General features: G+C 48.7%; 2 protein-coding genes across 6 annotated transcripts in view; both read right to left on the bottom strand.

Annotated features, from left to right (window-relative positions):
* Positions 1-3457: 3457 nt before the first annotated feature.
* RASSF2 (Ras association domain family member 2) lies at positions 3458-16775 on the bottom strand. 2 transcript variants are annotated; one of them, XM_048928226.1, is made up of 12 exons: positions 16659-16775; positions 14451-14599; positions 11691-11773; positions 10544-10619; positions 9572-9723; positions 8645-8733; positions 6757-6911; positions 6571-6672; positions 6363-6414; positions 6166-6287; positions 5558-5655; positions 3458-4847 (listed from the first exon to the last, which is right to left on the bottom strand). In XM_048928226.1, exons 3-12 carry the CDS (start codon positions 11747-11749, stop codon positions 4778-4780), a joined length of 975 nt encoding a protein of 324 aa, XP_048784183.1. In that variant the 5' UTR covers positions 11750-11773; positions 14451-14599; positions 16659-16775; the 3' UTR covers positions 3458-4777. The 2 variants fall into 2 exon arrangements, with proteins under 2 accessions (XP_048784183.1, XP_048784184.1); XM_048928227.1 differs by lacking the exon at positions 16659-16775 and adding an exon at positions 15027-15102.
* A 924-nt stretch (positions 16776-17699) lies between these two features.
* SLC23A2 (solute carrier family 23 member 2) overlaps positions 17700-26323 on the bottom strand; it is a 50819-nt gene continuing 42195 nt past the window's right edge. For all 4 annotated transcript variants that reach the window (XM_048928005.1, XM_048928008.1, XM_048928006.1 and 1 more), the window contains 4 exons: positions 24576-24705; positions 24300-24437; positions 23490-23585; positions 17700-22881 (listed from right to left, as the gene is read on the bottom strand). In XM_048928005.1, coding sequence (XP_048783962.1) covers positions 22649-22881; positions 23490-23585; positions 24300-24437; positions 24576-24705 — 597 coding nt within the window. In that variant the 3' untranslated portion in view covers positions 17700-22648. The remainder of the gene's footprint in view (positions 22882-23489; positions 23586-24299; positions 24438-24575; positions 24706-26323) is intronic.

Raw genomic sequence — 26323 nt, 5'->3', positions numbered from 1 at the left:
TTGTCATCGCTGGTGCCATCCTCACTGCAACATCCCTTAGCAGTGCAGGGCTACACCCAATGCTAAATACAACAGAGCTGGTGTGAAGCTCCCCATAACAAGAGCAAATTTGCAGCCCAATACAGGATGCCCTGATATTGCAAACCAGAGCAAGAGGCTGTCTCCAAACCAAACTTTAATGCAAGTTGGAGGGGTCCATTTTGGAGCCCCATGTCCCCAGCTGAGTCCCAGTGCTCTTTGGGGAAAGGAACATCTTTTCATAACATCTTTCCTGATTTTGCCACACCATGCAAAACCAGGACAAGCACCGAGGCTGATGGGGTCAATCCACCTGTGTCTGTACAACGTGCGGGTAGAAATATTGACTTTTCCTTGCTGGGCTTGATTTCTTCATGTGCTCGATGGGTTTGCAGGATCCCAAGGTTGACAAGAGCACGGTGAGGGCTGCTGGCAGAGGGTCCGAAGGACTCGAGATGGCAGCAGAGCATCTCCCCCCTCCCTGATCCCCATCCCACCTCCCAGCACTGCTGTGCACCTCCAAGCACCCATGGTTTCATCTTGGAGGGTGCTGTGCCCCCTCCCCCCCTTCAACTCTCAGCGTTACATCCCATGGTTGACCCAGCAGATGGCATTTGCCAGCAGTAGAGTGGGGACAATGCTACCGCACGGTCCCCTGGGAGCTCGGCTGGGGGGTCCCCGCTTGGCCCCCAGCTCCGGCCAAGCTGCAGCATGGAACCCCCCAGCTGGTGGGGGCTGCCGTTGGGCCGGGGGGCCGTGACCAAGGCGGGAGGGCCGCGGGCGCCCCAGGAGCCCCATCCCATACCCTGCGGCGGCACCGGCTGCGATGGCGCTCGCCATCTTGGAGCCTCGGCCTGCGGTGTTGGCTCCACGGGAGATGGACCGAAAGCCCCCACGGAGCCCTCCTCCTCCTCCGCCGCCTCCTCCTCCTCGTCCCCCAGCTCTTCCTCCAGCTCCACGTCGGCCTCCAGCAGTGTTGCTGAACAGGGCGAGCAGCAGCATGGCCACCCAACACCAGGCGTCACGGGGCCGCATCCCGAGAAACCTGCAAGGAATGGTTGTGGTGGCCTGAGATTGGGTTGGAAGAGTTGTTAAAGATCACAGAGCCATGGAACCGCAGAACGGTTGAGTTGGAAAGGACCTCACAGCGCCACCATCTCCCCCCCTGCCGTGGCCTGGCTGCCTCCCACCGGCTCAGGTTGCCAAGGGCCCATCCATGGCCTTGGGCATCTCCAGGGATGGGGCATCCGCAGCTCTCTGGGCAGCAGTGCCAGAGCGCCATCCCCATGGCGAAGAATTTCTTCCTAACATCCAACTAAATTATCCCCTCTTTCAGTTTAAAAATATTCCCCTTTGTCCTGTCACTATCAGAGCGCGTTTAAGTTGGTTTCCATATTGTTTATAAGCTTCCTTTATGTACTGGAAGATTGCAGTGAGGTCCTTCCCAGAGCTTTCTCTTACCCTGAATCACCCAAGATCCCTATCTTCATAGAAGAGGTTCTCTCTATATATTATATATACAGTATATTTAATGTTATATATTTAACATTAATTTGTTCAGTTGATGAGATGCTGGAAAAGGTTGCCCAGAAAGGCAGTGATGTCCATTCCCCAGAGGTGTAGATGGCCAGGCAGGATGGGACCCTGGGCAGCCTGATCTGGTGCTAGGTCTAGTGGTTAGCAACACTGCCACAGCAAGGGGATTGGAACCAGATGATCCTGGGGGCCCCTTCCAACCCAAGCCATTCTGTGATTCTATGATTTCATGTATTTGATCCATTCGATACATTCAAAAAATCATCAACTGGTTTAGGTTGGAACGGATCCTTCAAGATCATCTAGTCAACTACCCCACCATGGACAGGAACACACAGTATATCTCATGGAATCATAGAATGGCTTAAGTTGGAAGGAACCTAAAAGATCACCGAGTTCCAACCCCCCTGCCATGGGCAGGATTGCCAGCCACTACATCAGGCAGATCAGGGCCCCATCCAACCTGGCCTTGGACACCTCCACATATGTGATATATTGAATCTATTCTTTAACTCACTACTCAATCCGTTTACCACATTCAGTATACACACGGGATCAGCACTGCCATTGAGTTGCAAACTTCCATAGTTCCAACTTGTGATGTCAATGCTCCCGAGTATCCCAGCAAAGTTGCAGTTTGGCTTTTGCACCCCAGTGAAAAGCAGCAGTGAGGACCCACCCCTGTGCCCCCCCCGTTAGCCCTTGTGGCTGAGCAAATAGATTGATTGTGCCGAAGCTGCTGAGCCATCGCTGAGCTGTGTTGACAAAAGCCTTTTGAAAAGGCAGAGCCTGTGGCCCCGATTGAGTGAAAGCCAGTGGAGCATCCCTGCATCAGCATTTCCCCCAATAGAAGGTGCCAGGCGTGATTCCCCCCTCCAAGTCTGACACACGAGAGGCAGTGCAAATGCAGAGCTTCCTAAAAAAAGGACTTACTTAAATTAGCCACCTTCAGACCTGTATCTCCAAGTAGTGTAGCATCAACATTATTTTTTTTTTTTTGCTTAAAGTTAGGCACAAGTCTCTGTTCCAGATGTTTTCAGATGTGGAAACGCACTTGAAAAGAAAACAAACGAAGGCTTCCTTTTCCCTTCCTTTTTCCATCCCATTATCCCTGCAGCATCTGCACTTACAGATCACAATGCAGGTAATACAGCATTGCACACCTCTCTGGGTTGCTCTTCCCACCCCGACCCCCAGATTTGCAAACCTGCAGATCCTCCAGCTCCACCCCTGCCATTTCTCACCCCTGTCTGCTGTGCCATCCAGCAGTGCACTGCTCTTACCTTGCAGCCGCAGCCGCGCTGCCTGTGCCTCCTCCTGCCTGCACACACGGAGCTCAGCTCACACTGGGATTTTCCCAGCTGATAAAGCATCTCTGGTCAGAGCCAACGTCACACATTCCCCTCCTCTACAGGGAGGGGTAAATTGTTTTCAATGGGATGGGCAACACGGGATGGTGGCTTCCAGAGAGCTCGGCCTCTGGGAGGCGAAAAAACAAAACGCATCAGGTTGAAAATTTCAGTGGGTTTAAACAAGACTGAGCAAGACACAAGCCTCCCTTCAGAGGTGAAATTTACACTCTGGAAGAGAATCAGAGAATCATTAAGGTTGGAAAAGACCTCCAAGATCACTAAGTCTAACAACCAACCCATCTTCACCATGCCCATAGAATCATAGGATCATTAAGGTTGGAAACGGCCTCTAAGATCACCAAGTCCAACCAGTGACCCTTTCCTTCCATCCTCATAGAATTACTGAGGCTGGAAAAGACCTCCAAGGTCACCAGTTCCATCTGTTGACCCATCCCACCATGCCCACAGAATCAGAGAATCATTAAGGTTGTAAAAGACCTCCCAGGTCACCAAGTCCAACCACTGACCCACCCCCACTATGCCCAAAGAACTACGTCCACAAAGTGCTTTATTCTGAACAAAACCAGCTCTAACTCATATGCTTCCATACTGTATTAATTTGCTACATATTTTGGTTTTCTTGTTAATAAACAAAGCAATGCCACAATCGTCCTCCAAACACATAAAACACTTTTGACACCGGACAATACTTCCCGTAACACGTGTTAAAAGTGTAAAAGGTACCATTAACCAAAAGGAATGTTAACAAAGATACATTGCAAAATACTCAAGAGTGGGAGAAGTCAGAGTTTTAGTTCACATCGAGGTATTAAATAGATATTGCTGGTTTCGCGTGGAGGGAGGGAGGCTTTTGCCTGGCAAAATAAACCTTGTTCTGTCTCAATCCCCTCACACAGAAGGAGAAACATTACCCAGACTCAGTTTCAACTCACAAACATGCAGAAATCCCCCCAGAAAATGAGATGAGGAGAGTTCAGAGTCCCTGTGCCACTCCATTTTCCTTACAGCGATCTCTCAGGGCAGCTCAGCACCATCGTTGCTCCGGTGAGCAGTATTTGGCATTTGGCTACCAGAGAGCTTTGACATCGTGTGTGTGGTGGTTCTTTTTAAATCCCACAGCATAATTAGTGCAAATTAAGAACAGGGAGAGGAGGGTTAAACAACCAGATGTGGGTTTAAGGGAGAAATGCGCTGGAACTCTTCTACTGTAAGTCCAACATTCAATCTTGTTTTGCTTTCCATGGCGAAAGTGGAAGAAAGCAACTCTCAGAAGTCCTTTGGGGTTGTACAAAAGTTTCCCATCACCTGTGAATTATTGCAAGACAAATGTGCTTTTTTTCCCAACATATATCTTTCTTTTCTAAGAGGAATCATTTGTGCTGTTTGGCTTCCTCCAGGCACTGTATGGGAGAACTGCACCAAACTGAGCCTGGGTTATTGCTGCTGAGCACTTGCAGCCCTTCTCATGCCCATCTGCAGCAGCTTTGCCCTGCTCCTTAATCTCCTCCTTTTATCTTTTTTTGCAAGGATTTGAGTTTTGTGCCACTGGGAGAGTCCTGCACGTGGCTCTCTGCATCCAGCAAGGAGCAGAACAAGCATTTGCAGAAGAAGAGCCCTCCGAGGATGCTGCAAAGAAGCTGCCGAGTCCTGTGCATGGGACGGGGCTACCTGAGTGTGCCAGCATCACAGGGGCTTGCATTTTGGGGGGTGACATCAGGGCATGGCAATAGCTACATTCTGCCCTGTGCAGAAGGACGGGTTGGCTCCTGGTTGATGCTCCCCAAGAGATGGGAATGTAGGGTTTGGAGCAGGATGGCCTTCGTGCAAGCTTCTTGCAATGAGAGCTGCATTCACAGCCTTGCTGGACCTTCGGAAATCTCCTCCAGCCTCTGTTCAATCATCAGCCGGAGGATGGAATACCTGGAAAGGCAAAGGGAAAACCTGAGCTGAGAAAGAGTGGCTTCAGGAGACCAGCATGTGCTGCTCTGTGGATGGAGTCATGGCATTATGCAGGGCTGGCTTCCCGAAACCATCCTTTTTTTTCAGTATAATGTCAAAAGTTCAGTTTCCCACCAGTAATATAGAACACTGATTTGTTTTCAAGCTTTATCCTTTTTAAATTGGAAGAATAAAATTGCTTTTTAATCATTTTTATATATAGAAAAACCCATGAATGTCAGAGTTTTGGAGGGACTGGAGCACCTCACTTCCTTTTTGAGAGCTCTTCAAAGCAAATGGAGCTGAGAGTTCCAATGCTTCCAAGTTCCTTGCTGCATCTGCTTAAGCAGAGGTCAGAGATGCTGAGGCTGGGAGCCCAGACCTCCTGATGGGACGTGCACAGACTGCAGCCAAACTCTGCCCCAGGGGAGCACACTGCTGGGAGCTGACGCTGCACCACGAGCCTGGCGTTACTGCAGGCATTGGCTCCAGTGCAGCGTTTCTGCAGCAGCAGCAAGCTGCTCTTTTCATCCACACTGCTAAGAAGGCTCTGGATAATGCAAAAAGCAACAGCTTGTGCATGCATTAGGGATGCTGCCTGCCTTGCAAATCAGTCCCTGGCCCCCAGCTGAGCCCCCCAGCAGTGCCCTTTAAGCTCAGCACCTCCCCTGTGCAGGGCACACTGTGCATACTTGCGCATCAGCTTCTTCACTTCGCGGTCCTCCTCCTCCTCCAGCTTCTGGATGAAGCTCCTGAGGACGGGCATTTCGAATTTGATGTACTGTGCCACCTGCAGGGCAGAGACATGTAGGGAAATCTCCACTCTGTCATCCCAAACCTGGATCCTTCGCATCAAGGGAGAGACACACACACGCACACTTCCCAACTGTGCACACAAATGCACACAAAAGTGCCTCGCCTGCTCCGACTCGGGAACAAAGCCACACCAGGGGTGCAAAGGAGCCAGCAGATGGCACAGCAGAGCTGATTCCCACGAGCGGCTCTTTCCCAACTGGGACAAAAAGGAAATCGTTTGTGCCAAAGGATGCGGAGCTGAGAGATCCGGGAGACCGGAGGCAGATGGAGCACGGCAGATGCAAAAAGCAGGGAGCTCTGCATCCTCTGCAGACGGGAACCCACAGCTCCATCAGGTGCTCTCAGCCTGGCCCAGCCTGGATGCACACCCAGGGACTGCAATTTCTGCAAAACCCCTTTTTGGAGGCGCTCACCCACATTTTCCAGCCCGTGCAACCACTGGGGACACTGAGAGGCAAAAAGCTTCCCCCAGGGCAAAACTCACATCATAGGTGACCTCCTCCACCTGGTCCTTCTCCATCAGGAAGACCTTGGAGACCTGCTCACAGGGACCCTGCAGGACGCGGGCGATCAGCGGGTAATCGGTGGCCCTCAGCTTCTGCTTCTCTGCAACACCAAAAGCGCTGTTTTCACAGCAGCAAGGCCACCAACGGGCCCAGCTGCCCCCTCCTGCAGCCTCACCTCCGCTGGTGTGCACGATGTAGAGCGCGAACTCCTCCGCCGAGTTCTCAATCTGAGCACAGACACCAAGAAGCGTCGTGGTTGGATTCGGGATTTTTCAAACAAACAAGCAGAAAATCCCATTGTTTTGCTCTCCCATTATATCTCATATCCATGGAACTCGAGCTCCCCATGATACCTACCCAGTGCAAGGATCTCCCCCACTTGCCTTGAACTTGTTGAGCAGCAGCTTGAGCACCTGCGGGGTCGTCATTGTGCTGTTTATCCGCACGTTGGTGATGGAGCCGTATGCCGGCGTGAACACGGATGTCTGTAGGGCACAGGATGTGTGTCACCCTATGAGTGAAAACCAAAACCCCATCCACAGTGCCAGCAACAGATCACTGGGTCTCACCTTGTGGTTGTAGAAGTGCCCGTTGATGGAGAAGCGGTGGCGGCGGATGCGGCGCTGCTCGCTGGGGGTTCGGGAGCTGCCCCGGCGCCGCACGCCCACATCGCTCCGTGTGCGCAGCAGCTGGGGGGGATCTTCTGGCTGCAGCCTCGTGGTGCCTGGAAAAGCCAGGATGGGGCTGAGGAGAGACAGGCAGGCAAACAGACAGAGGGACAACTCCCTGCACAAGTTGGGCAGAAATCACTTCTTTGCTCTGCTTTGGGTCAACAGTAAGCAACAGGGTCAGCAAATAACCAACGAGGTCAACCAACAATCAGTGGGGTCAACCAAGAACCAACAAGGTCCACCAACAATAACCAATGGGGCCAACAATAACCAACAGGGTCAACCAACAACCAGCGGGGTCAACCAGCAACCACCAATGGAGTCAATCAGTAATAACCAATAGATTCAACCAGTAACCAATAGGATCAACCAATAACTGATGGTTCAACTGATAATCAGCTGATAAGCAGAGGGGTCCTAGATGGAATTGTCACGACACACATTGCAAGGTAAAACAGCCATAAAAGGTGGACAAATCTCCCACGGGATTTACTCTCACCCATCTCCCAAATGAAGCTGTTAATTCACAGTCATTGCATCCATCCATGCCACCACCTGGATAACACTCTGCCTCCTGGGGACTCGAGCACCTTCCTCGCTCCTCCATAATTTAACTTTTCTTTCCTCTCCCTTAATGAGAGCAAGAAAATGAGGCCAGAGCTTCAGATCTCGGCATGAAGACTGGCCCACGTCCAGATTATTATAAACTCACCCTTCATCCATTTTTAATGAACCCCTCCAGCTCAAGCTGGTGTTTTAATTCAAAGCATGTCTGTGCCGAGACAGTCTCCTGTGTGTGCTGTTCCAGATGCACACCAGTGACTAAGCACTCATGAAGAGCTGTGCATGCACATTATGCTCTGATTTTGCAGGATTCTGGAGAAAAGCACAACAAGGATTTCTTTCTGTGAGTCACATCATATGCCTAAAGCAGTGGCAGGCAATGCATAGCGGATATCGCCCCGCAATCTGTAACAGGTCTCCAGGGCAATAAAAACAAAAGAGTTGTGCACAGGCAGAGCAAAATGAGGAAGGGGAAGCAGGAGGAGGACTTTTGCAGATCTGGAAGCATTGCAAGGGCTCTGCTCCTCGCTGGTCGGGAAGCAGATGAGCAGTAAAGCTCAGAGCTGAAAGCATTATCTGGCTCTTATCTGTCTCCAGGATGCCTGGAGCACTACAAAAAAAAAACAAAACTAGCAAGGAACATGTGCAAAATGCCCTGACGAGTGGCAAAATGCATAACGTGGTTTTATGGTGTCCCATTTGTTGCAAAAACGGAGAGCAAAGTTGGTGAGCAGGTGGTGGGACTCAGCCCCGGGGGGGTTAAGGAAGCCGCAGGGCAGGCAGCGCTCTGCAGGGAGGAACAGCCCTCAAGTCTGACCTCAGGGCACACAGCAACGTGGAGAGGGTAAAAACTTTGCAGAAATGTTGACTTCCCCATGGTAACAGCACTGCACAGCGGCGCTCATTATTCCTCCGTCAAAGCGGAGCTGCTGGGAAGGGGAAGCAGCAACATCCTTTTCCCGGCGCTCCCACGAGGCCTTTGGCTCCATCCCCCTGTTGCTTTCCATCCTCCTCTCCCACACCTCCACCAAGGGCATTCCCCAGAGCAAACTCTTCAGGAGGGTTTTGGGTCAGTGCGATTCAATAGCAGCACTTTGGCAATGGTTTAAGAGAGGGGGGACACCGATTTATACCAAAAGCAAAACGCCAGCTTTTGAGTTTTGCAAATAAAACCGGAGTGTCAGTAAGGAAGGCAGCACAGACAAACCCAACTCATTCTCACCTGCGTTGCTGCTGGCACCCTCTGCCTTCACCGTGGCATCCACATCTGTCACCTGGATGTCTGGCAAGGTGCTGGGCTTCAGCACAGACCTTGTAAAATAAAAAAATGGGGAAAAAACAACATGCTTTTTTTGCCTCAGGGCCTCACATTGTGATTTTGGACCCACAAGCCCATCCCCCACTGGAGAGCAGGATTTTCCTCCTGGTTTGTGGTTTAACCCTGTCCATCTCACACCTCTGCACCCCTACGTGCCCACGGCTGAGTGCACCCAATTGCACGAGGCTGATGCTCTGAGCAGGATGGACCCTGCAGTGCAGCCACCCCCTTCTTACAGATCTACACGTTGCAAACCTCCTGCACAGTCTCTAAAACGCCCAGATCATGCATTTATTTTTCCATTTGCAGATATCTAAGAGACGAGCAAAAAGCACTGCAGCGCAACCCATGGGGACACCGCTCTTGCTCACTTCATAGGGTCCCACGGGTGCTCATAAAACCAAAGAAAACTCTAAAACTGTCCTGGAGAAACTGCTTGCACACAGATTAAAATTCAGTGTAAAACTTGGTGTGCATTCAAGTGAAAAATGAGACTTTTTGGAGGAGCTTCTTGGGGTCTTCACAAAAGGAGTCTTTGCAGAGTGAAAACAAGAGATCTCACTTTGCCCCTCTGCACGTTGCACACTGGGGAAAAAAGGAGATTTTCTGCACAAAGCAGTGAGTGAATGCACCATGGACTCACTGGTGAGTGCAGTTATCTGGCTGTGGAGGCAAAGAGCAAATATTTACAGCCCTGGGGCCTCACCTTCATTAGGAGAAACGATTTATTACAATTGTTACCGCATGACCAAACCCTGACGCCAATGACTTAATTGGGATTGCTCTCGCTGGGGGGCTGCATACCATGGCTTGGGGCATTGCTGCACTCACCCATGTGCCCCCAGGTTGCACCCAGAGTGCCAGGAGGAGGAGGAGGGCGGCGGGCGGATGCGCTGGTTGTCATCCTGCATCTGCAGGCGGATGGGTCGCCGAAGGCCCCATGAGATGTTCAGCAGCCCCTCAACGATCAGCTCACCTTCCTCCTGCAAAGAGCAGAGCGATGGGCACGGCCCCCCTGAGTCCCACGAAAACACCAGATGTGGAGGAGCAGCAGGAAAAGGGGTGGGAGGAGGGTTGGGAAGTGGAGGAGCTGGTGGTGGTGTGAAGGACAGCGGTAGGCTGGATGCTAGCAGGGGTCAAGCATAGAATAACATCATTAAGGTTGGAAAAGACCTCCAAGATCACATCAAGTTCAACCACCAACCCACCCCCACTATTGCACATGTGGAATCAGTGAGGCTGGAGAAGACCACCAAGATCCCCAAGCCCAACCCATCCCACCATGCCCACTGACCACGTCCCCAAATGCCACATCTCCACAGTTCTCAAACACCTCCGGGGATGGTGACTCCACCACCTCCCTGGGCAGAGAGGACGGAGCTCCTTTCATTGCTTCCCAGAGCCAGGATCAGAGGCGCTGACCGCAGACTGGAGCACAGGAGATTCCCCTGACCAGGAGCATTGCTGTTCTGCACAGTGCCAGACGTTGTGGTGGCTCCTCTTTGGAGATCCCTGAACCCACTTAGACATATGTGGTCCTGGGCACCAGCTCTGATGGTCCTGTTGGATCAGGATGGGACTAGAGGGACTCAGAGGTCCCTGCCAACCTCAGCCATGCTTCTGTGGGAGAGTTACGGGGTCGGGGATTCAGCTGCCCCCATATTTGATCAGCGAATATCAATGAACTTTGCTAACAGGCATTTTTAGGACCTTGCAAATCTGAATCAAATCTGAATCATCATTTCTCCATTGAGTGTCTTTTGACGGAGAGAAGCCTGCCTGGTGACCACCCTGGTTCCTCACCTCCCGGTGCCGCAGCTGCAAATTCTGCCCTTCATAGTAGATGTTGTATGTCTTCAAGTGCAACAGCAGCTCATTTCTGTAAGAAAATGGGAGAGGTGCTGAGAAGAAGAGGGGAAAAGCGAGTATAAAGGCTTCATTTGGGAAAATGTGGGTCTTTTGCTGCCTCTAGATCTCCATTACTGGGGACATTTGCTGTGGGTTCAACCAGGTGTCCCTTCAGCCATTGGCAACTGTGGGGGACAACCGTGCCATTCTCCAGCCTTGTAAAAAGAAGTAAAGAAGCCCACGGGCCCTTGGTGGAATCAGTCACAAGGCTGAAAAAGCAAAATTTAGGAGTGTTGAAGCCCTTGGGTCATGCTGGAGTCACAAGTTATCACAAGTTCATCAGTTTGGCTCATGGCACCAAACCCTGACCTCGTGTTCAAATTAAAAGTCTGAGCCCGACTCTGGCTGCAAATGTATAATAATGATAGTGATGATGGTAACAATAAAGACAAGGCGTCCCAGCACAGCTCTGAATCACTGGGAAGCAACGAATGACAGCATAAAGCAGTCATTAATTCAGCTGAACTCAGTGGTGCTCAGCATTACTGGATCAGTGACAAGATAATTACAGGATCTGAGGTTGTCACAGAACTGTAGGGCTTGGAAGGGACCTCTAGAGATCATCAAGTCCAGGAGAGAAATATTGCACATAAGCTTGATCACCTCCAAAGCAGTACCTGAAGCTCAGCAATTGGCTTGCTTCCGTACCACAGTGCAGTTACTGGGCTAGAGTAGGTTGTATTTTTTTTTTCCCAGCAAAAAGTATTTCAGCAGAAATTCTGAATGCTGTTCAAACCGCTGTTCACGTTCCTAAGAAAGCAATTCAAAATCCCCTCAAAAACCCCTTTGAATGCTGCCGGCTCGTTAAGAGGAAGTGGCCATTCTTTGTCCCAGAAGGGCAAAGAAATGGAGTCTCCAAAAGAAATACCAAATAAATGGAGAGGTTCCGAATCCAGTGGTGCTGAGAAGGCGAAGCCAACCCAGTGCAAACAGCCACTCGGGTGGGTGGCTCTCCCTCAAAGTCCAACACCCCACACATTTGGGGACGCCAGCCAGCAGCTGTGTGCATCTTTGGGCGTCACAGCTCCGCAGTGCCTCTTACTTGGAGATGAATTTGTCCTTCCCACAGGGGACCAGGTACTCGCAGCTGCCGTACTCCATCCTCAGGCTCCTCTTTCATCAGAACTGAATAGCAGAGAGACAAAAGGCGTTACTGCCTCTGCGCTATCGCATCCCAATGGCAACGGGAAACAAAACCAGGTTGGGTTTGGGAGAAGCCCCTGGGGAAAATTAAGGCTGCTCCTCCAGCCAAAGCCACGGGCAGGGAAGCAGGAGGAGAAATCAGATAAGGGAGAACCGTTGTAAACCCGCTGAAAATTTAATACTGGCGGAGATACACTTACTGCAACATTTGCATTTAGAGCAGCCTCCATCCATGGGCTGCAGGGCCAGCCAAGACAAGGTGGAAATAAGTGGGATTTGCTCTTTTTTTTTTTTTCCCATTTATTTTACAGTTCTTTTAGGAAGCTGTGGATGGATCCAGCTCAATGCCTGTTCATGCTGTCCCAAAATGAGGCAGTGTTCATGACAGCTGGGCTCACACTACAACCGCTGCATTGGTTTCTTGCTTTTTTTCCCTTTTTTTTTTTTTTTTTTTTTTTTTAAATGCAACACCCACTGAATTTTTGCATTCCCTCCAGTGCCAAAATATTCCATCACACTCATGCAAACCCTCAGGAACTGCGCCTGCAGCCCAACCTTTGAAGTGGTTTGGCCTTAAAGCACGAGGATGTTTTCTGGAACCTGCAGACCGGAATCAAATGAGAACTGGGGTGAAACCTTTGGGGTCACCCATTTGCTTGGAGCACTTTTCAAAACCAGAACTGGAGAGAAGCTGAACTGCAGCTTCAGGGCGGTTTTAGGCTATGAGGGGTGGCTTTTTGGGTCTTGCTTTTTTCCCACGTATTTGCACAGATCCTTTTTCTGAGGTCCCCTCACACAGAAAGAGAAAATAAGGCAAAAAAAAACCACTTGATGCACAAATTGCAGTTTTCTCCACTTCCCACGCTGCCCAGAGCTTCGCAGTTCCTTCACACTCCAAAGCTCCAAGAAACAAAACTTGAACTGCAAAAGCAAAACTCCAAACCCACAGCGATGCGCAGAGGGATGGGTGATTCAAGCAAGGCCACGGGACAAAACCTGTGTCAGAGGAAACCAAAGACCCGAGGGCAGCAGCAATCCTTATCCCAAGCTCACAGCAAACAAACCACGCAACGGAAAACACTCATGGTCCAATGGAGGGAAGCATTTGCAAAAGCAAAGCAGAAAGCAGAAGAGAAAGCCGCCCTGCAAAGATCGCATCTTGCAGCGGAAAAGCTGACGAAGCCGCGTGCTTCCTGAAGAGCAGCACTGCAGCCCCACATCAGCACAAGGCCTTTACCCCATCCACATGGTTCATCACAGCAAGAAAACGGGGAAAAAAAATAATGACCCTCCATGTGCATGAAGAATTACATAGGAAAAGGGAATGCTGATGGTGCTGGGAGAAATCCTGGCACAGCATTGCATGGCACCAGAATTTGGGTTAAGCCAAAGCATTGGCAGCTGCAGCACGTGGAGCAGAGTCAGTGCTTTGCTCATCCAATCCAGATGATGGAAGTAACCATTAAGGGAGGATAACATTGCTTAGGTCATGCAGAAACACCACCAACAATATCAAAGCAGCCAAAACAAACCCCAAACCCTTCACAATGAGCGCAGAGTGACACAAAGGGCTGAAGCCCAACCCCTCGCTTCCTCACATGGGGCAAAATCACGGCAAAATGAATAAATCAAAAAGCACCCATTTTGAGGCAGAAGGGGACCCCCCAAAAGCGTTTTTTTCTCCCCCTGAATGCTTGCAGGGTGGAGCTGGGTTTCCTGTTTACCGCCCCACAGCGCTGCCACCTTCGCCTCCGTCATCACATCCCCTTCCGAGCAGCCAGGAACGGGGCAGTTCTTCCTTTTTTGGGTCTCGAGAGCATCAGGCTGAGCAAAGAGTGGGCAGCTGACAGAGATCCCCAAACTGCAACCCTACAGATTTTTTGCTGTAGCTTCGGTAAACCTGAAGTGCTGGAAAGGACCCCAGTAGAACAGCAGGGAATCTGCATGTTGTCCATTCGGTTGCCCAACCTCTGCAGTTGGCATGGCCGGATTTTCCAGGCACCCCCACGCTTCAGCTTCCCAGTTTTGATGCATTTCCTTCACATCTGCCACAGACTGAGGACTCAGCAGCCTGGGGGCTGCATCGATGCTTTAAATTAACCAAAGCAATGCTCCTGCCCCAGCGCTCTCTGCCTACAAATAGGACCCATCAGCCGCTGCCACCATTGCATCCGATCCCAAACGTAATCCCTCCTAGAAACACCATTCCTAAGGTCCTTTCCCTGACCCACAGAGTAGATCCCCATCTACTAATCCACAGAGGGCAACCAAGCAGCTGCTGCTGCAGAGCTCCTGAGGAGCTACCCAGCAAAAAAAAAAAAAAAAAAAAAAAGAGGGAAAAAAAGAGAAAAATATCCAAATATGACATTTTCAGTGGGAGAAAAGGGATGCGGCCGTTTCTGCAATCAGAAGTGCATTTTGGGGGACACTTTCTTGCTGCTTTCAGGGCGGAGAGCTTTCCCATCACACAGTGAGGGGTTGTGGGAATATCCCAACCCTGCGCTGCTCCTCCTGCCCTGATTCTGCCCAGGGCAGCACAGCATCAGAGCATCCATCGATCCCAATGCAGAAGCAAAGCAACATCTGCAGGCGACAATTATCCCCTTTAGGCACTGGGAGAGGCATTGCTCGGCGATGGGCTCCGGCTGCACATCCTCACCCACTGCAAGCAGATCCCAGCAGCACTCCGATGATGGTTCCCACCAGCTCCGGTCCAAATGTTGGTTTCAAGCAGGGATTTCTCCCGAGCTAAGCGTGAAGGTGCGGCGGTCCCATTGTTTTCCAGCTCTGCTATTGTTCAGCTCCGTCCTGTCAAAGGGGAGAGGAGGGAGCGGTGAGCGGTGCAGAGCTGGCGGTGGTTGGGCGGATGGCACAGGGCTGAGCGAGCGGACCCTTCGCTTGAGCTCACTCCCCCCGTGCAGAGCCATCGGCCGTCAGCTCCATGGGGGCTGCAGGGAATGGGGCTGGGGGCCTCAGCTCGGGTACGGGAGAACCGGGGGGAAGGGTTAGGGGTCGCGTGCAGGGCTGGGACCCCGCAGATGGGTGCTCGCAGCTCCCTGCTAACGCAGCCAACTCCACGAGTGAGGGCGAAGGCAGCGATGAGGAGGTGACACCGACGGGAGGGCGGGGGGCTGTAAAGCCACCCTCCGCCTCGGGGACGGGGATGAGAACACAGATGGGGAAAGGCAGAGGGATGGGGATAAGAACGCGGCCGCGCCGTCCGTCCCGCACTCACCGCCCCGCACCGCGCTGCTCCGCGCCGCGCCCGCTGTCCGCGTGGGGCCGCCCCCGATGGGGCGGAGCGGGGCGGGGAGCGCGGCCAGGGCTGAGGGGAGGGAGGAGAGGGAGGGAGCCTGAGCTTCCTCGAGTCTCGCACCGCATCCCTGCGAGCCCAGCGGTTCCCTCGGCTGGGTGATGCCCGGCTCCGGCAGATGGGGGTGCGCAGGAGGGGGGACCCAGGGGACGTCCCAGCTGTGGGAGTATGATCACAGATGAAGTCTGGCTTGTGCACCTGGGTGTCCCAAAGGTGCCCCATCCCAGGTACCAGGACTGCATTCCAAAAGGTGCTCCATCACAAGCACGAGGGCTGCAATCCCAAAGGTTATTTCATCCCAAGTATCAGGACTGGGTTTCCAGTACCAGATAATGGCATGGCAATGGCAGAGGATGCCCCGTCCCAGGGACTAAGGCTGCATTCCCAAAACATGCCCTACCCCAGATGTTAGGACTGCAATTCCAAAGGATGTCCCAACCCAAGTACTAGGACTGGGTTTCCCATCGCAAGCACCGTGGCTGAATTCCCAAAACATGCCCTATCCCAAGCAGCAGGCCTGCAACCCCAGCCACCCAGGTTGGAAATACTCTCACCATCAGCTCCAATTTTGTACAGAACACCCTGGGGATGCTTTGTGGCCTTCACCACATAGGCTAAACTCATGCATTGAAATACCCCAAACCCTATGATATTCAGAACCAGATCCATGCACGCTCCACACTGCTGTTCTGCCTTTGGGATGGTGTTATAGGGCCAGCAAACAGCCATGGGGGAGGGCTGGGGGGGCACGGAGGCACTCAGTATTCTGTCGGAGCAGCAGAGCCTTTGTCTGCTCCTGACCTTTCCCACTGCTTTGTGGCTTCCCTGGCTTTTTTTTTTTTTTTTTTTTTTTTTAAATGGAATTTAAACAGAAACAGCCCACACTGGGGGAAAAAAAAATAAATAAAAAGGCAGGAACAAAGGAATCATCTAAACAGCTGCTTTAGCAAAACAAGCAGCTCTTCACAACTGCAGATTGTAATCAGTGTGTGTGTGTAAAATATGAGGAGTTCAGGAGGAGCCATTTGGCCTGGGGAAACACTGACATGGCAAAAGGAGGAGGGAAGGGGGGGCAGCAAAGGGGGATTATTGGTATTCCAGCAGCATCTTTGGGGCTGGCGGAGCTGAGAGGCCCTTTGTGGCCGCATGGCAGAGCGGAGCAGAGCTGCCATGCTGCAAAGCCCTGAAGTAGGGGCTTATCCCTAAAGCAAGCAGAGCAAAAAACAAGAGAAAATTAAAAGGAGAGACGCACCCACAGCAGTGAAACACAATGGGAACCAAACCCATATGGGAAAAACAGTAAGACCCCAAATTCTGCCCCACTGCAGTCCTACAGGGAAAGGATGCTCTGAAGCTGAAGCTTCCCCTGAGCTGCTTTTCTGTGCAGCGAGTGTGAGATGAGCCTTCTACATCTTTGCACTGGGGGGATTTGCTTCTGCTCCCATATGGAGACTGGGTGCGAGTTATTCAGACCCCAGTGGAAGGCACCCAAACTCTCCCAGGTTCCCCTATTTCCCCCCAGACTCAGCACATCCAAACAACATCCAAACTCACTTTCGCACCCTGGCTGCTCTCCAGCATTTCAGCTTGAAGGCCTCCGAGCGAGTCGTCCAGAAACACCCATCGATGCGGTGCACGGGGCTCTCATTGGCCCAGCAGCGCCTGCTGGCTGCTCGGCAGCCTCCAGGAACCAGACAGGAAGGGACGCTCTCGTTTAAGGTTCAGCTGACGGCTAACGGGGATTTCTTTGCTGTGTGGTCACCGCCCTCATTGCAGAATGGGCCCAACGTCTCATTCTGAAAATCCCTCTAAGAACCTGCCCAGCACAAAGCCACTCGTTCTGGGATGCTGAATCTGTATTCAGGCAGTGCACAAGTAGGAAACTCGGTGATTTCCAGAGCTCTGACCTCGTCGGACAAAGGCTTAATTAGGATTAAATCAGAGTGGTTCTCATTGCTGCTCATAGACACAAACCCACCCAGCTCTCACTGCTGACTGGGGTGGCTCTTTGCCATTCCTCTTCCCATCTGTTGCCCGGTGGCCGTGCAGCTTTCAGGCTGTGGGCTAAGCCTAAATGAAGGGAGGTATTTGGGTGCCTTAATTAAAATTAACTCAAAATCAACAGCAGCTCAGACACCCCGAGAGCTGGCAGAACACTGAAGGTGCTGTGTGCCCACACGTATCATTTCAGCCAACAGCAGCACTCAGTTGGGGCCCGAGAGGCTACAGAGCGCCCAGTTGAGGCAAGCACCCAACCCTAAGGCTTAATTTCAATCAGGAGACCAGCAATTAGCTTTGCTGCATGGATGCTGCCTAGAGAGGCATCGGTGTCAACTCTGAGGGTTCCACTGCTCCTTGGCTGCCTGAACGGTTCTGTCACGACACACAAACTGCAAATGCTGTCACTTCCAGCACACCAAGATCTGGGCTGATCAAAGTCTTCACGATAAGAGCTCTGCATCAGGGAGCACCTGCAGCTGTGCTGCTGGAAAAGCACTTGCTGTGATGAGACAGAGGGCTTGGCATCATCTGGATTCCCCACCGATTCTCCTTTTGGGAGGTGTCAGAAGCAAGGAGAACAGCACTGCGCCCAGTTGCGTCTATGCCCGTGTTTATTTATACTGAACAGCTTTAAAAATACAGAATAAAATAGCTTTATCTACTATTATTCACAACATCTGGTCCAAATATTACATTTTTAAATATTTGTTTAATGAAGCCATGTTAGAAAAAAATACGAAATTAAAAAAAAAAACTCCATAAAAGAATTACACATCTCAGAACAACAAAAAAAGGGGGAAAGGAGGGAAAAAGGAAGAAAAACCCTCTTGCTTAACAAAGAAGTTTTACAGCCAAAGTCAGTCACAAAAAATCGTGAGAAAGAAAGAAAGATTTATCCCCACTGCCTAAGAACAGTCAATAGTTTGTTACGCCCAAGGTTGTCATAAAGAGACAAAGTACAAGAATTTGGACTGGCAGCAGGATGGCTGACCTGGAAAGATGTAAAAAATGCCAGATAACACACAAGGCAATTCTAAATCTCTCTGATATCAATACGTACGGATGACAATGCACAGTCACAGTCGAATCAGAACTAGACAGGAATAGCTGGGATGTTTCTAAGCACAGATCCCCAGTGCAGCCCAGCACTCAGCCGGATGGACTCGTGGGCAGAAGCCGAACACTGGCAAACTTGTGGCCTCCTCCAATACTGTAATGACCTGTTGTAGCTGCAGAAACGTGAGAGCATTGCGTGTCTGCCATCCCCTGCCCCAAGGCGGCCATCGGCCTCGGCAAGGAACGGTACAAAGCCCCAAGTGGGACAGGCGGGGGAAAAGGGAGACGTGAGCCGTGTACTCAGGCAGGTTTCGGTTGAAGAAGGCCACATCAGAGGAACACTGTGGGTTGTGCTGGTCTGTCACATGCACCGATACGCCGATACACAAGTCGCGTTAAGCACAGGTTGTATCAGATGGTGCGAACATCCAACGGCTAACTGAAGCCACTGGAAGCTGGCTGCTATAAACCACGTGTGCCTGCAGGGCTGCCTGTCCACACATGAACACCTTCTGCCACGGACACACGACTGGTATCAACAGCACCGAGGATTTCAGTTTGCAAGAGCCAATTCTGCACCGGAGTACTGAGATCTCAGTAGGGAGATGAACAAAGAAACCCTTCAGTTTTTGTAGGAACATAAGGATGGGTAAATAAAGTATACACAACTACTATAGATTCGTCAATGAAGAAATTCTACCATCACATGACATTGTCATGACAATCATACCACTCCCTCCCAGGAAAACTGCAGTCATTATCCTGAGTGGAAATGTTATTCTTAATATATGGAAATAAAATACTGCAATATTCATGTACAAACCAAGTTGTCATATTTCAAGTCAGTATTAAAAGGCATAAAGCAAATTCTGGGTTTAAAGGTTGAACTTTCTGAGCGAGGCAACTGCTCACGTCCCGCCAGCACATTCCAATATGACAACATCAGCCAGCCACAGCCGAGCTCGCCATGACACCAACATTTCTGTAATCTGCACACACTTGCTTTAGGAAAACGTGTTTCGCCATGTTAGCAACAATCCTTAATTTAACCTTAAAAAAAATACAAGAGCGATTACAAAAGCCCAAAGTTGTGTCCTTTTGCACACGTTTTAAGCCATCTCTGATATGACAAAGTGATACTTCTACCATGAATATTTGCCCTTCCACCTCAACGCTTGGTCAAAACGTCTCACTGCCTCTTTGCTCGTCCACCAGCTGTTGTCTGCTGCAGGCAGCTTTGCTCAGCACTGCGCTTTGAAGGCAGGCAGCCACAGACTCGGACCAGCACAGCGCGTGCAGCCTCACGTGTCAGCCATTCCCAGCCGCCCTCGCACTCCGAGCCCAGATGGAAACAGTGAACAGAGGATTCAAGTGCTGTTCAAACCAGCAGCAACTGCTGCACTGCAGCTCAACCCGCGCTCCTCCAGGTGAGGGCATTTCACACCAGCCACACTGAGACTCAAATGTAGAAAAGTGGACGAGGGAGGAATATTTAGGGTCCACGACTGCCTGCCACTTGCACAAAAACGGGGGCAATTTCAGTGCTTCCCTCACAAAGGAAAGTAAGCATTGCATCGCACTGCATCTTCGAGTGGCACCCTGGGACTGCTCCAGGGGCATCAGGAGAAAGGGGAGCTCCTCTTCCCAAGGCAAGTTGCCTGTCAGTGCTGTTCTTTGCTTGCCTCAAGCTCTACAGAGATGCATGCTGCAATACAAAGATTCAAAGTGCAGCAGCTGCATCAGAACCTTCCCTGCACATCCAGGGAAACATCACCAACACCATCATCACCTTTTGCTACACGTTACATTACACATGCTTCAGCAGATCTCCACTGCAGAACTGAGGCTCACCTCTCATCGCTCGTGTCTGTAGTAAGATTGACAGTGTCATTATGCACAATACAGATCTGGTTACAAAAATGACTGCTAACTACAACTATTTATCTTAGTGTTAACTGAGTTAAGTGGCTAGAAAAGCAAAGCATGCCAGCTAAATGCTACTGCACTTCTCAGCCAGTCCACAGAATCAGCATGGGAGAAACAAAAGCTGAGAAAGAATTAAATCCAAGTTGGATAGAGTCATCTGGATTCACCTCTTTGGATAGGCCTGGCCCGTGCCACTGTAGAGGGGTGGATCTGCCCCAGGAAGAAGGAAAAAATCCTTGGATTCATTGCCTTAATTTAACTCACATGTCACAAATCACCTTGGTAGTTCTTGCTGACATGCTCAAGTGAAGACAGTGCAGCACACAAAAAGCTTCACTCCATCCAAAGGTGAGAGAAGATCGCTATTGCTCACCGCCTTCTCTTCAATGTTAAGCATTCACATCCGGGGGGAAGTTGAGCAAAGCCTCAGGACACAGCAATCACTGCTGTGCTCAGCTCCCAGGAGCTTCAGCATTTAAGAGGTGGCAGTGCACTGAATACCAAACCTTTGCCTCTTTCAACATTTTTATGACAATCAACTTTGGCATTTTATGTGACAATGACCACCACACACGGCTGGATTTTCCCTTCTTTCCTTGCCCATTCATTTCAACTCCTCCACCTCTCTCACATCTTTGGTTGCATGTGAAGTTGGGAAATTTGGAAGCTCAGAGCCACTAATTAGAAGTCCCCACATTCAAATCTATTTGTAAGTGGACGTGAAAATCTAACGTCTCGCTACCTGTAGAGGAGAATCTCAAATGACAAAAATGACTCAGTTTTAAAGGCAAACCAACCTTGTCTATGACACAGTAACTCTTCTGACTAGCTTTCAAGATAGACCGACTGACACAAAGACTGCAAACTACTGAGAGTTCCCTGAAGCAGGAACAAACACATGCTTTGTTATGGAAAAAAAACCCAGAATTATTTTACGTTTCTGGAAACAGCCATGACATGCTGAAAAAGGATGTCCATGGAACCATTCCAATCCTACGCTACTCAGTACTGATCCATAAAGCTCTTTCCTTGCCCTCCCCACCCCAACCCATCCATGCTTCAATAACCAATAACAAATTCACGTGGAAGTAGACTCAGAAAGCAGAGTTCCTGCGCTCCTGTCCAGTAGTCAAACCTTGATAAATATACCAGTGAATTACAGGATCTACTGTTACGTCTCTCCAGGAACACAAAACGCAAGCACTGTAGAGCATACTGGCCTTGAAATTACATTACACTACATTTCCCTGATGATCTCCACAGCTTAAAAATGCTTTTGGGGCCACACCGAAGTCTAAAACTAACTTGCAATAGTAAGAACATTAAACATGAATGAAACTTTTAATTATGAATGCATGATGAGCATCAACACTCACACAACATCAGAGCTGAGACTATTCCAGGAAAAAAAAAATCTGAATGGTGCCCTGGTTGGACCCAATACCCGTTAAACCATCCAGTGGATGAGGACATCAAATGTAGTGTCTCTGCCATTCAAGATCACTTCTGCAGAAGTAGCGAGCTTTTACAGTAATCCCACAAAGAGGTAAAAAAAGAGGCAATGCAACAGAAGCCAGTCACAGGCAGCACTGGATCTCAACATCCAAACAAGAAATGCACAGATGCACACCAGTGAAAGCTGGTTGCCTTCTGATCACGTGCACACAGGTGTGAATCCCTCTGAACCACTTCTGCAGCCTTCTTGTTTAGGAAACATCCAGCTGCATCCATTCATTTCCCTGTCAGAACTGCTATTAGGCTCCACCTGGAAGACTCCCATCTCTACAAAAGTCAAGCTGCACACATCCCTCTAGAGAAGACCTACTCCTGGACAGCAGTTGGGTGGTTAGAAAGCCAGGCAGAAAATGGAGAAATTAAAAAATGCAAACTGATACGACATGAGTGATTCTTTCTCAAGCAAGAAGCCAACAGAAGTCATTCGGAGTTTTCACAGGCAGAGTTCTTATGGAAACTTCTGTCTTAAGGCTGGACATCTGACTGAACCATCAAGCCATCTGAAAAATAGTCTTGGGATTTGCCAGTTTAAACTAAGTCTGGTTTCCAGGGATCTGAAACTATGGAATGTGCAAATCAGAGGTCAGAAACAAAACAGACGTGATTAGGCATAATTACAATTATTACTTTTTACAGGATTCAGATTTTCTGGCATGACTAACATTGCCAGCAATGAGCGAGCCAAAAATGCCAGCATAAATGACTTAAATAAAACCACCATAAAAAGTAACATTCTCAACAGCACCTACATACTTCAGGAACCTAAGTCCCACCTAAAATAAGCAGACTTGGTACGCAGGTATCGATAGCTTTGGACAAAAGGAAGAAAAGGAATCCAACAGAGACACTAGATCTGGCTACCACCACCCACAACAGGAAAGCTTTTTTTCTCTCTTTTTTTTCTTTTTTTTTTTTTAAATCTGTCTCAGCTCTGGTTCCAGAATTTAAATGCAGATATACAAAACATATATTTTAATGCTTCTTAATCAGCAAGAAACTGCAAATACATCTTTTACTACAACTACATAATATAGTTTCAACTAAGGCTATACTGTAGCTTCTGAGTCTTCATCTGAACTCCTGCAGTTACTGCTTTTCCTGAAGCCTTTCCACGTGTAACCCATGAAGGTAGGACTGATGGGCAGGAAGCTGAAACACCTGTATTTTTTGATGAAGTTCATGCCAAAAGGCAAATCGTACGTTTCCATGCCTTCCAATGACTTGCTTCCTTTACCAACCCCTTTCTTCCATTTCCGTATTCCCCTTTCTTCAGGGCTTCCTAGAAGTAGAGAAGTAGAATAAATAGGTACACATACACACACACCAGGAGGAAGAGCAGAAAGAAGACAAGCCTCAAGACTCAGGCACCTCGTTCAGTAAAGCACTGGGAGGATCTTCTATGAAGAGGAAATAAAAATATGGAAAACACAATTACGTATCTGGAAGTTGAGGCAAATTTTTGCTCTCAAAATGGAATATTCTGAATCCCAAAATATTTTTACTGTGTCTTCTGGAGAAGTCTGGAGCAGGCTCTGGACTGGGCTCTGATCCAGCTGTGGATGCCCCTGCTCATCACAGGAGAGTTGGACTGGATGACTTAAAAGGTCCCTTCCAACTCTAAGGATTCTATGATTCTAAGCATCTCCTGGCCTGGTTTTTTCTTTGCTATTTTCTATTTTTAAAGAAAATGGAAATCTTAGCTTGCAAAGGGATCAAAGCATTATCAAAGAATCAGAGGCATACAGGAATGAAGTACCCTGCTCCAGAAACATCAACAAAAGCAGCAGCATTTACCTCCTCATCTCCTGTTTCCCTCCCTGAGGTGCTGTGCTACCAGCATTCAGAGAAGCAATCACTACTGCAGGTAAAACTGCAGTTCACACTGACCTGGAATGGTATTATCCAAAATGAATGCAACGCAGCCACCAACAAACATGGCTGTAGTGAGAAGAACATTCAATACTTGATCGATGCCTGCTATTCCTAGAACAGAAAAGAAAAATAATTTATTGTTTGCTTGAACTTTAATCACACATAAGCACATTCTATTGATTTACAAGGGAAAACTGACATTCAGCTCAGTGAGGAATTTGCTCAATCTTCCACTGAAGAGTGCTGTATTAATATTGTAATCTAACTCTTTGCTTGAATGACCTACTTTTCTATGCAAGCTAAAAAAGGTTAGCTATGCTCTTACATCTAGTTCTGAACTGACAGCTGTAAGAAAACCTTTCCTTTTCAAAATCAGTTTCAGTGCCCCTCTACAGAGCCTTCCTTTCATGACATTCACCATCAAAAGCAACAGTCTGAAACTGAGTGCATTAAAATTCAGATTCCACTCACATCCAGAGTGACAAGAAAAGCTGGAAAATGAAAACAAACTCCTGGCTTCCAAGTCCAACTCAGTACTTCCACCTGTTCTTTCAACACTTTTCATAACTCAGGTTCACCTTTGCAGTCCCTCTTTCAGTCCAGCTGGCAATTGTGTCCTGGCATTGTTCTGCAATCTTACCCAGAAAAGCAGGACAACTTGAGATGTACCCCACCAAAACACTCAGCTCCAATCTCAACATCCTAATTGATTTTCCTCTGAACGCACCTGTCTCCTTACCAACAGCTTTTCCTGCCTCCATAATAAGTTGGATTTCTTCTTATTTACTTAGTATGGACTTCATGAATTTGAACAGGAACACATACCTGTCACCAGTGGATTCTGTTTGAGATAGCTGGGAAGGACAAGTCCAAAGAAAATGGAAAATCCAAGCACAAACAGGTTGCGAGAAGAATTTAGATCTATGAACTGGAGGTTAGACAGACCCACAGCTGTAATCATCCCTAGATAAAAACAGCACAAGTCTCACTTTTCAGGCTTCTTTTTCTTAAAATAGTAAGAAGACAGCAACACAAATGCAGCACTGGTGTAACAAGATGCTGCCGTAGACTACATGAAGAGGAGCAAAAAACATACGTTACCAAAGAGAGTGCAGAAGAGGGCACCAAGCACGGGGTCAGGCAGGGATGCAAACAGAGCACTGAACTTGCCAACCATCCCAAGCAAAAGCATGAAAGCTGCTCCATACTGAATAACCCTGCGGCTTCCAACCTGCAGGAGAACAAAAAGGAAAGCACACTGGCACAAAGTCTACACTTCATCCATCTTCATCCCTTGCATTTTATTATTCATTTTCACATTCAAACTTCCACATATTTTTTGCAGGCTGCAGAGCCTTTACGCCTCAAACTCAGCTGTAACATGGCTGCAGTCCAGTTCTAACATAACTTTAAGTCTGCTTTAATGAGCTTTAACAAAATCTGTAAGTGTTGCAGCCCCTATAACCACGGGGCATGGTCCCATCCACAACACAGACAATAAGCAGACCATAACTAGGAGAGATTATAAACAGATCAGCAGTAACACAAGTGAAAAGAACTCATGCATTGCCACCCTTTCACACAGTAATACATCTATTAATCATCTTTCATGCAGTTCACCTGAAGGAGATACAACCTTTCTAGACAGATTATCAAGAGATTTTATAACATCCCTCTGAGATCAAAACTGAATGCAATTCAGCTGCAAATGATGGCTGTGCTAACGCCAAACCAAGTGTCTGCACTTCCTTCCCTTTTCTATTTTAAGCATCCAGACGTCAGGGCAGTTGCTGATGGCACCATGTTGTAACTGCAATTGATCAGTCTGAACGTTCAACATTTTAGCAGTGTTACACAGCCTAAGAGGTCCACGAGGAGCAGAAGATAAAACAAAAACTATGGTTATACTCACACAGCAGTTTCTAGCAAAGCTCTCTGCAGACCTTCTATTAGAAAACTATGTTTCAAACAAATTGAAATTTGTTCATCACATTGACTGAGCTAAATGAGTTAAATCTATACAAGTTAGCCTGCAGCTTTCCCAATTTACGTGTAAATAAATATATTCCTTTCCTTATGAGCACCAACACTTTGGTCTAAAACTACCTTCCTGTATGAAATAACCAGATCTTTGAAAAAAGGAAGATCCCCACAACAGTGACATTGATCAACCTCTACAAGCCAAATAAATTAAACTTCACATGAGATTTGAAAGCAACTGAAAGCATCTTGGTCAGCACCTAGCTTAAACTATGCAATTACTCCAAGGCACTTGTACACATGCTAAGAGAGTGTTTTGGAAAGTGTGAGTAAGGATATGGCACCTTAAAGATGTAACCACACCACTGACATTATGGCATAAGCCAGCTATAATTTTCGCCTAACAGTTGAGTTTTAATCAATCACCCTCTCAACTAGTACAGCTCGAAGGCTCTGCAGCCTTTCCATCCAGTTGAAGCCTCGAATTTAAAATTCCAAATGCAACCAGTGCTAATTTCAAGGCAGGTAGAGGCCCTTTCAACAGCTGCAGTGGTATAGTGGGATCACTATGATCATTTAGACTTTGCTCATGAGCACTGAAGATTGCCTTTTATGACTAACAGCAGAATATCTAAGTTGTACAGATTGATTCTAATAGAAATTGAATTTGCAAAGCTGTTTAGATTTTTTTGGGACAAATACTCAGACAGCAAAACAGGGCAAAACACTGCAGCACAGCCATCCAGCTGTGCCACTCTAGATAAGGCACATTCAACTCTTCCATCATACTCTCTGAACAAACCTCACTGTACTTAACTCTGTTCTTTGTTTCAAGAGAAAATGCCTGCTCATTCCTGCACCCTCAGTAA

The sequence above is a fragment of the Lagopus muta genome, chromosome 27, assembly GCF_023343835.1.
Source record: "Lagopus muta isolate bLagMut1 chromosome 27, bLagMut1 primary, whole genome shotgun sequence".
In the NCBI taxonomy this organism is placed as follows: Eukaryota; Metazoa; Chordata; class Aves; order Galliformes; family Phasianidae; genus Lagopus; species Lagopus muta.
The sequence above is the reverse complement of the archived record's forward strand: the minus strand, read 5'-3'. Positions and strand labels throughout refer to the sequence as shown.

Coding starts and splice junctions, on each gene's coding strand:
- RASSF2 (XM_048928226.1), bottom strand. CDS start 11,749: ATGGAGTACGGCAGCTGCGAGTACCTGGTCCCCTGTGGGAAGGACAAA. Junction 10,620..11,690: donor AAGGACAAATTCATCTCCAA/GTAAGAGGCACT, acceptor ATTTTCTTACAG/AAATGAGCTGCTGTTGCACT. Junction 6,288..6,362: donor CATCGTGCACACCAGCGGAG/GTGAGGCTGCAG, acceptor TTGGTGTTGCAG/AGAAGCAGAAGCTGAGGGCC.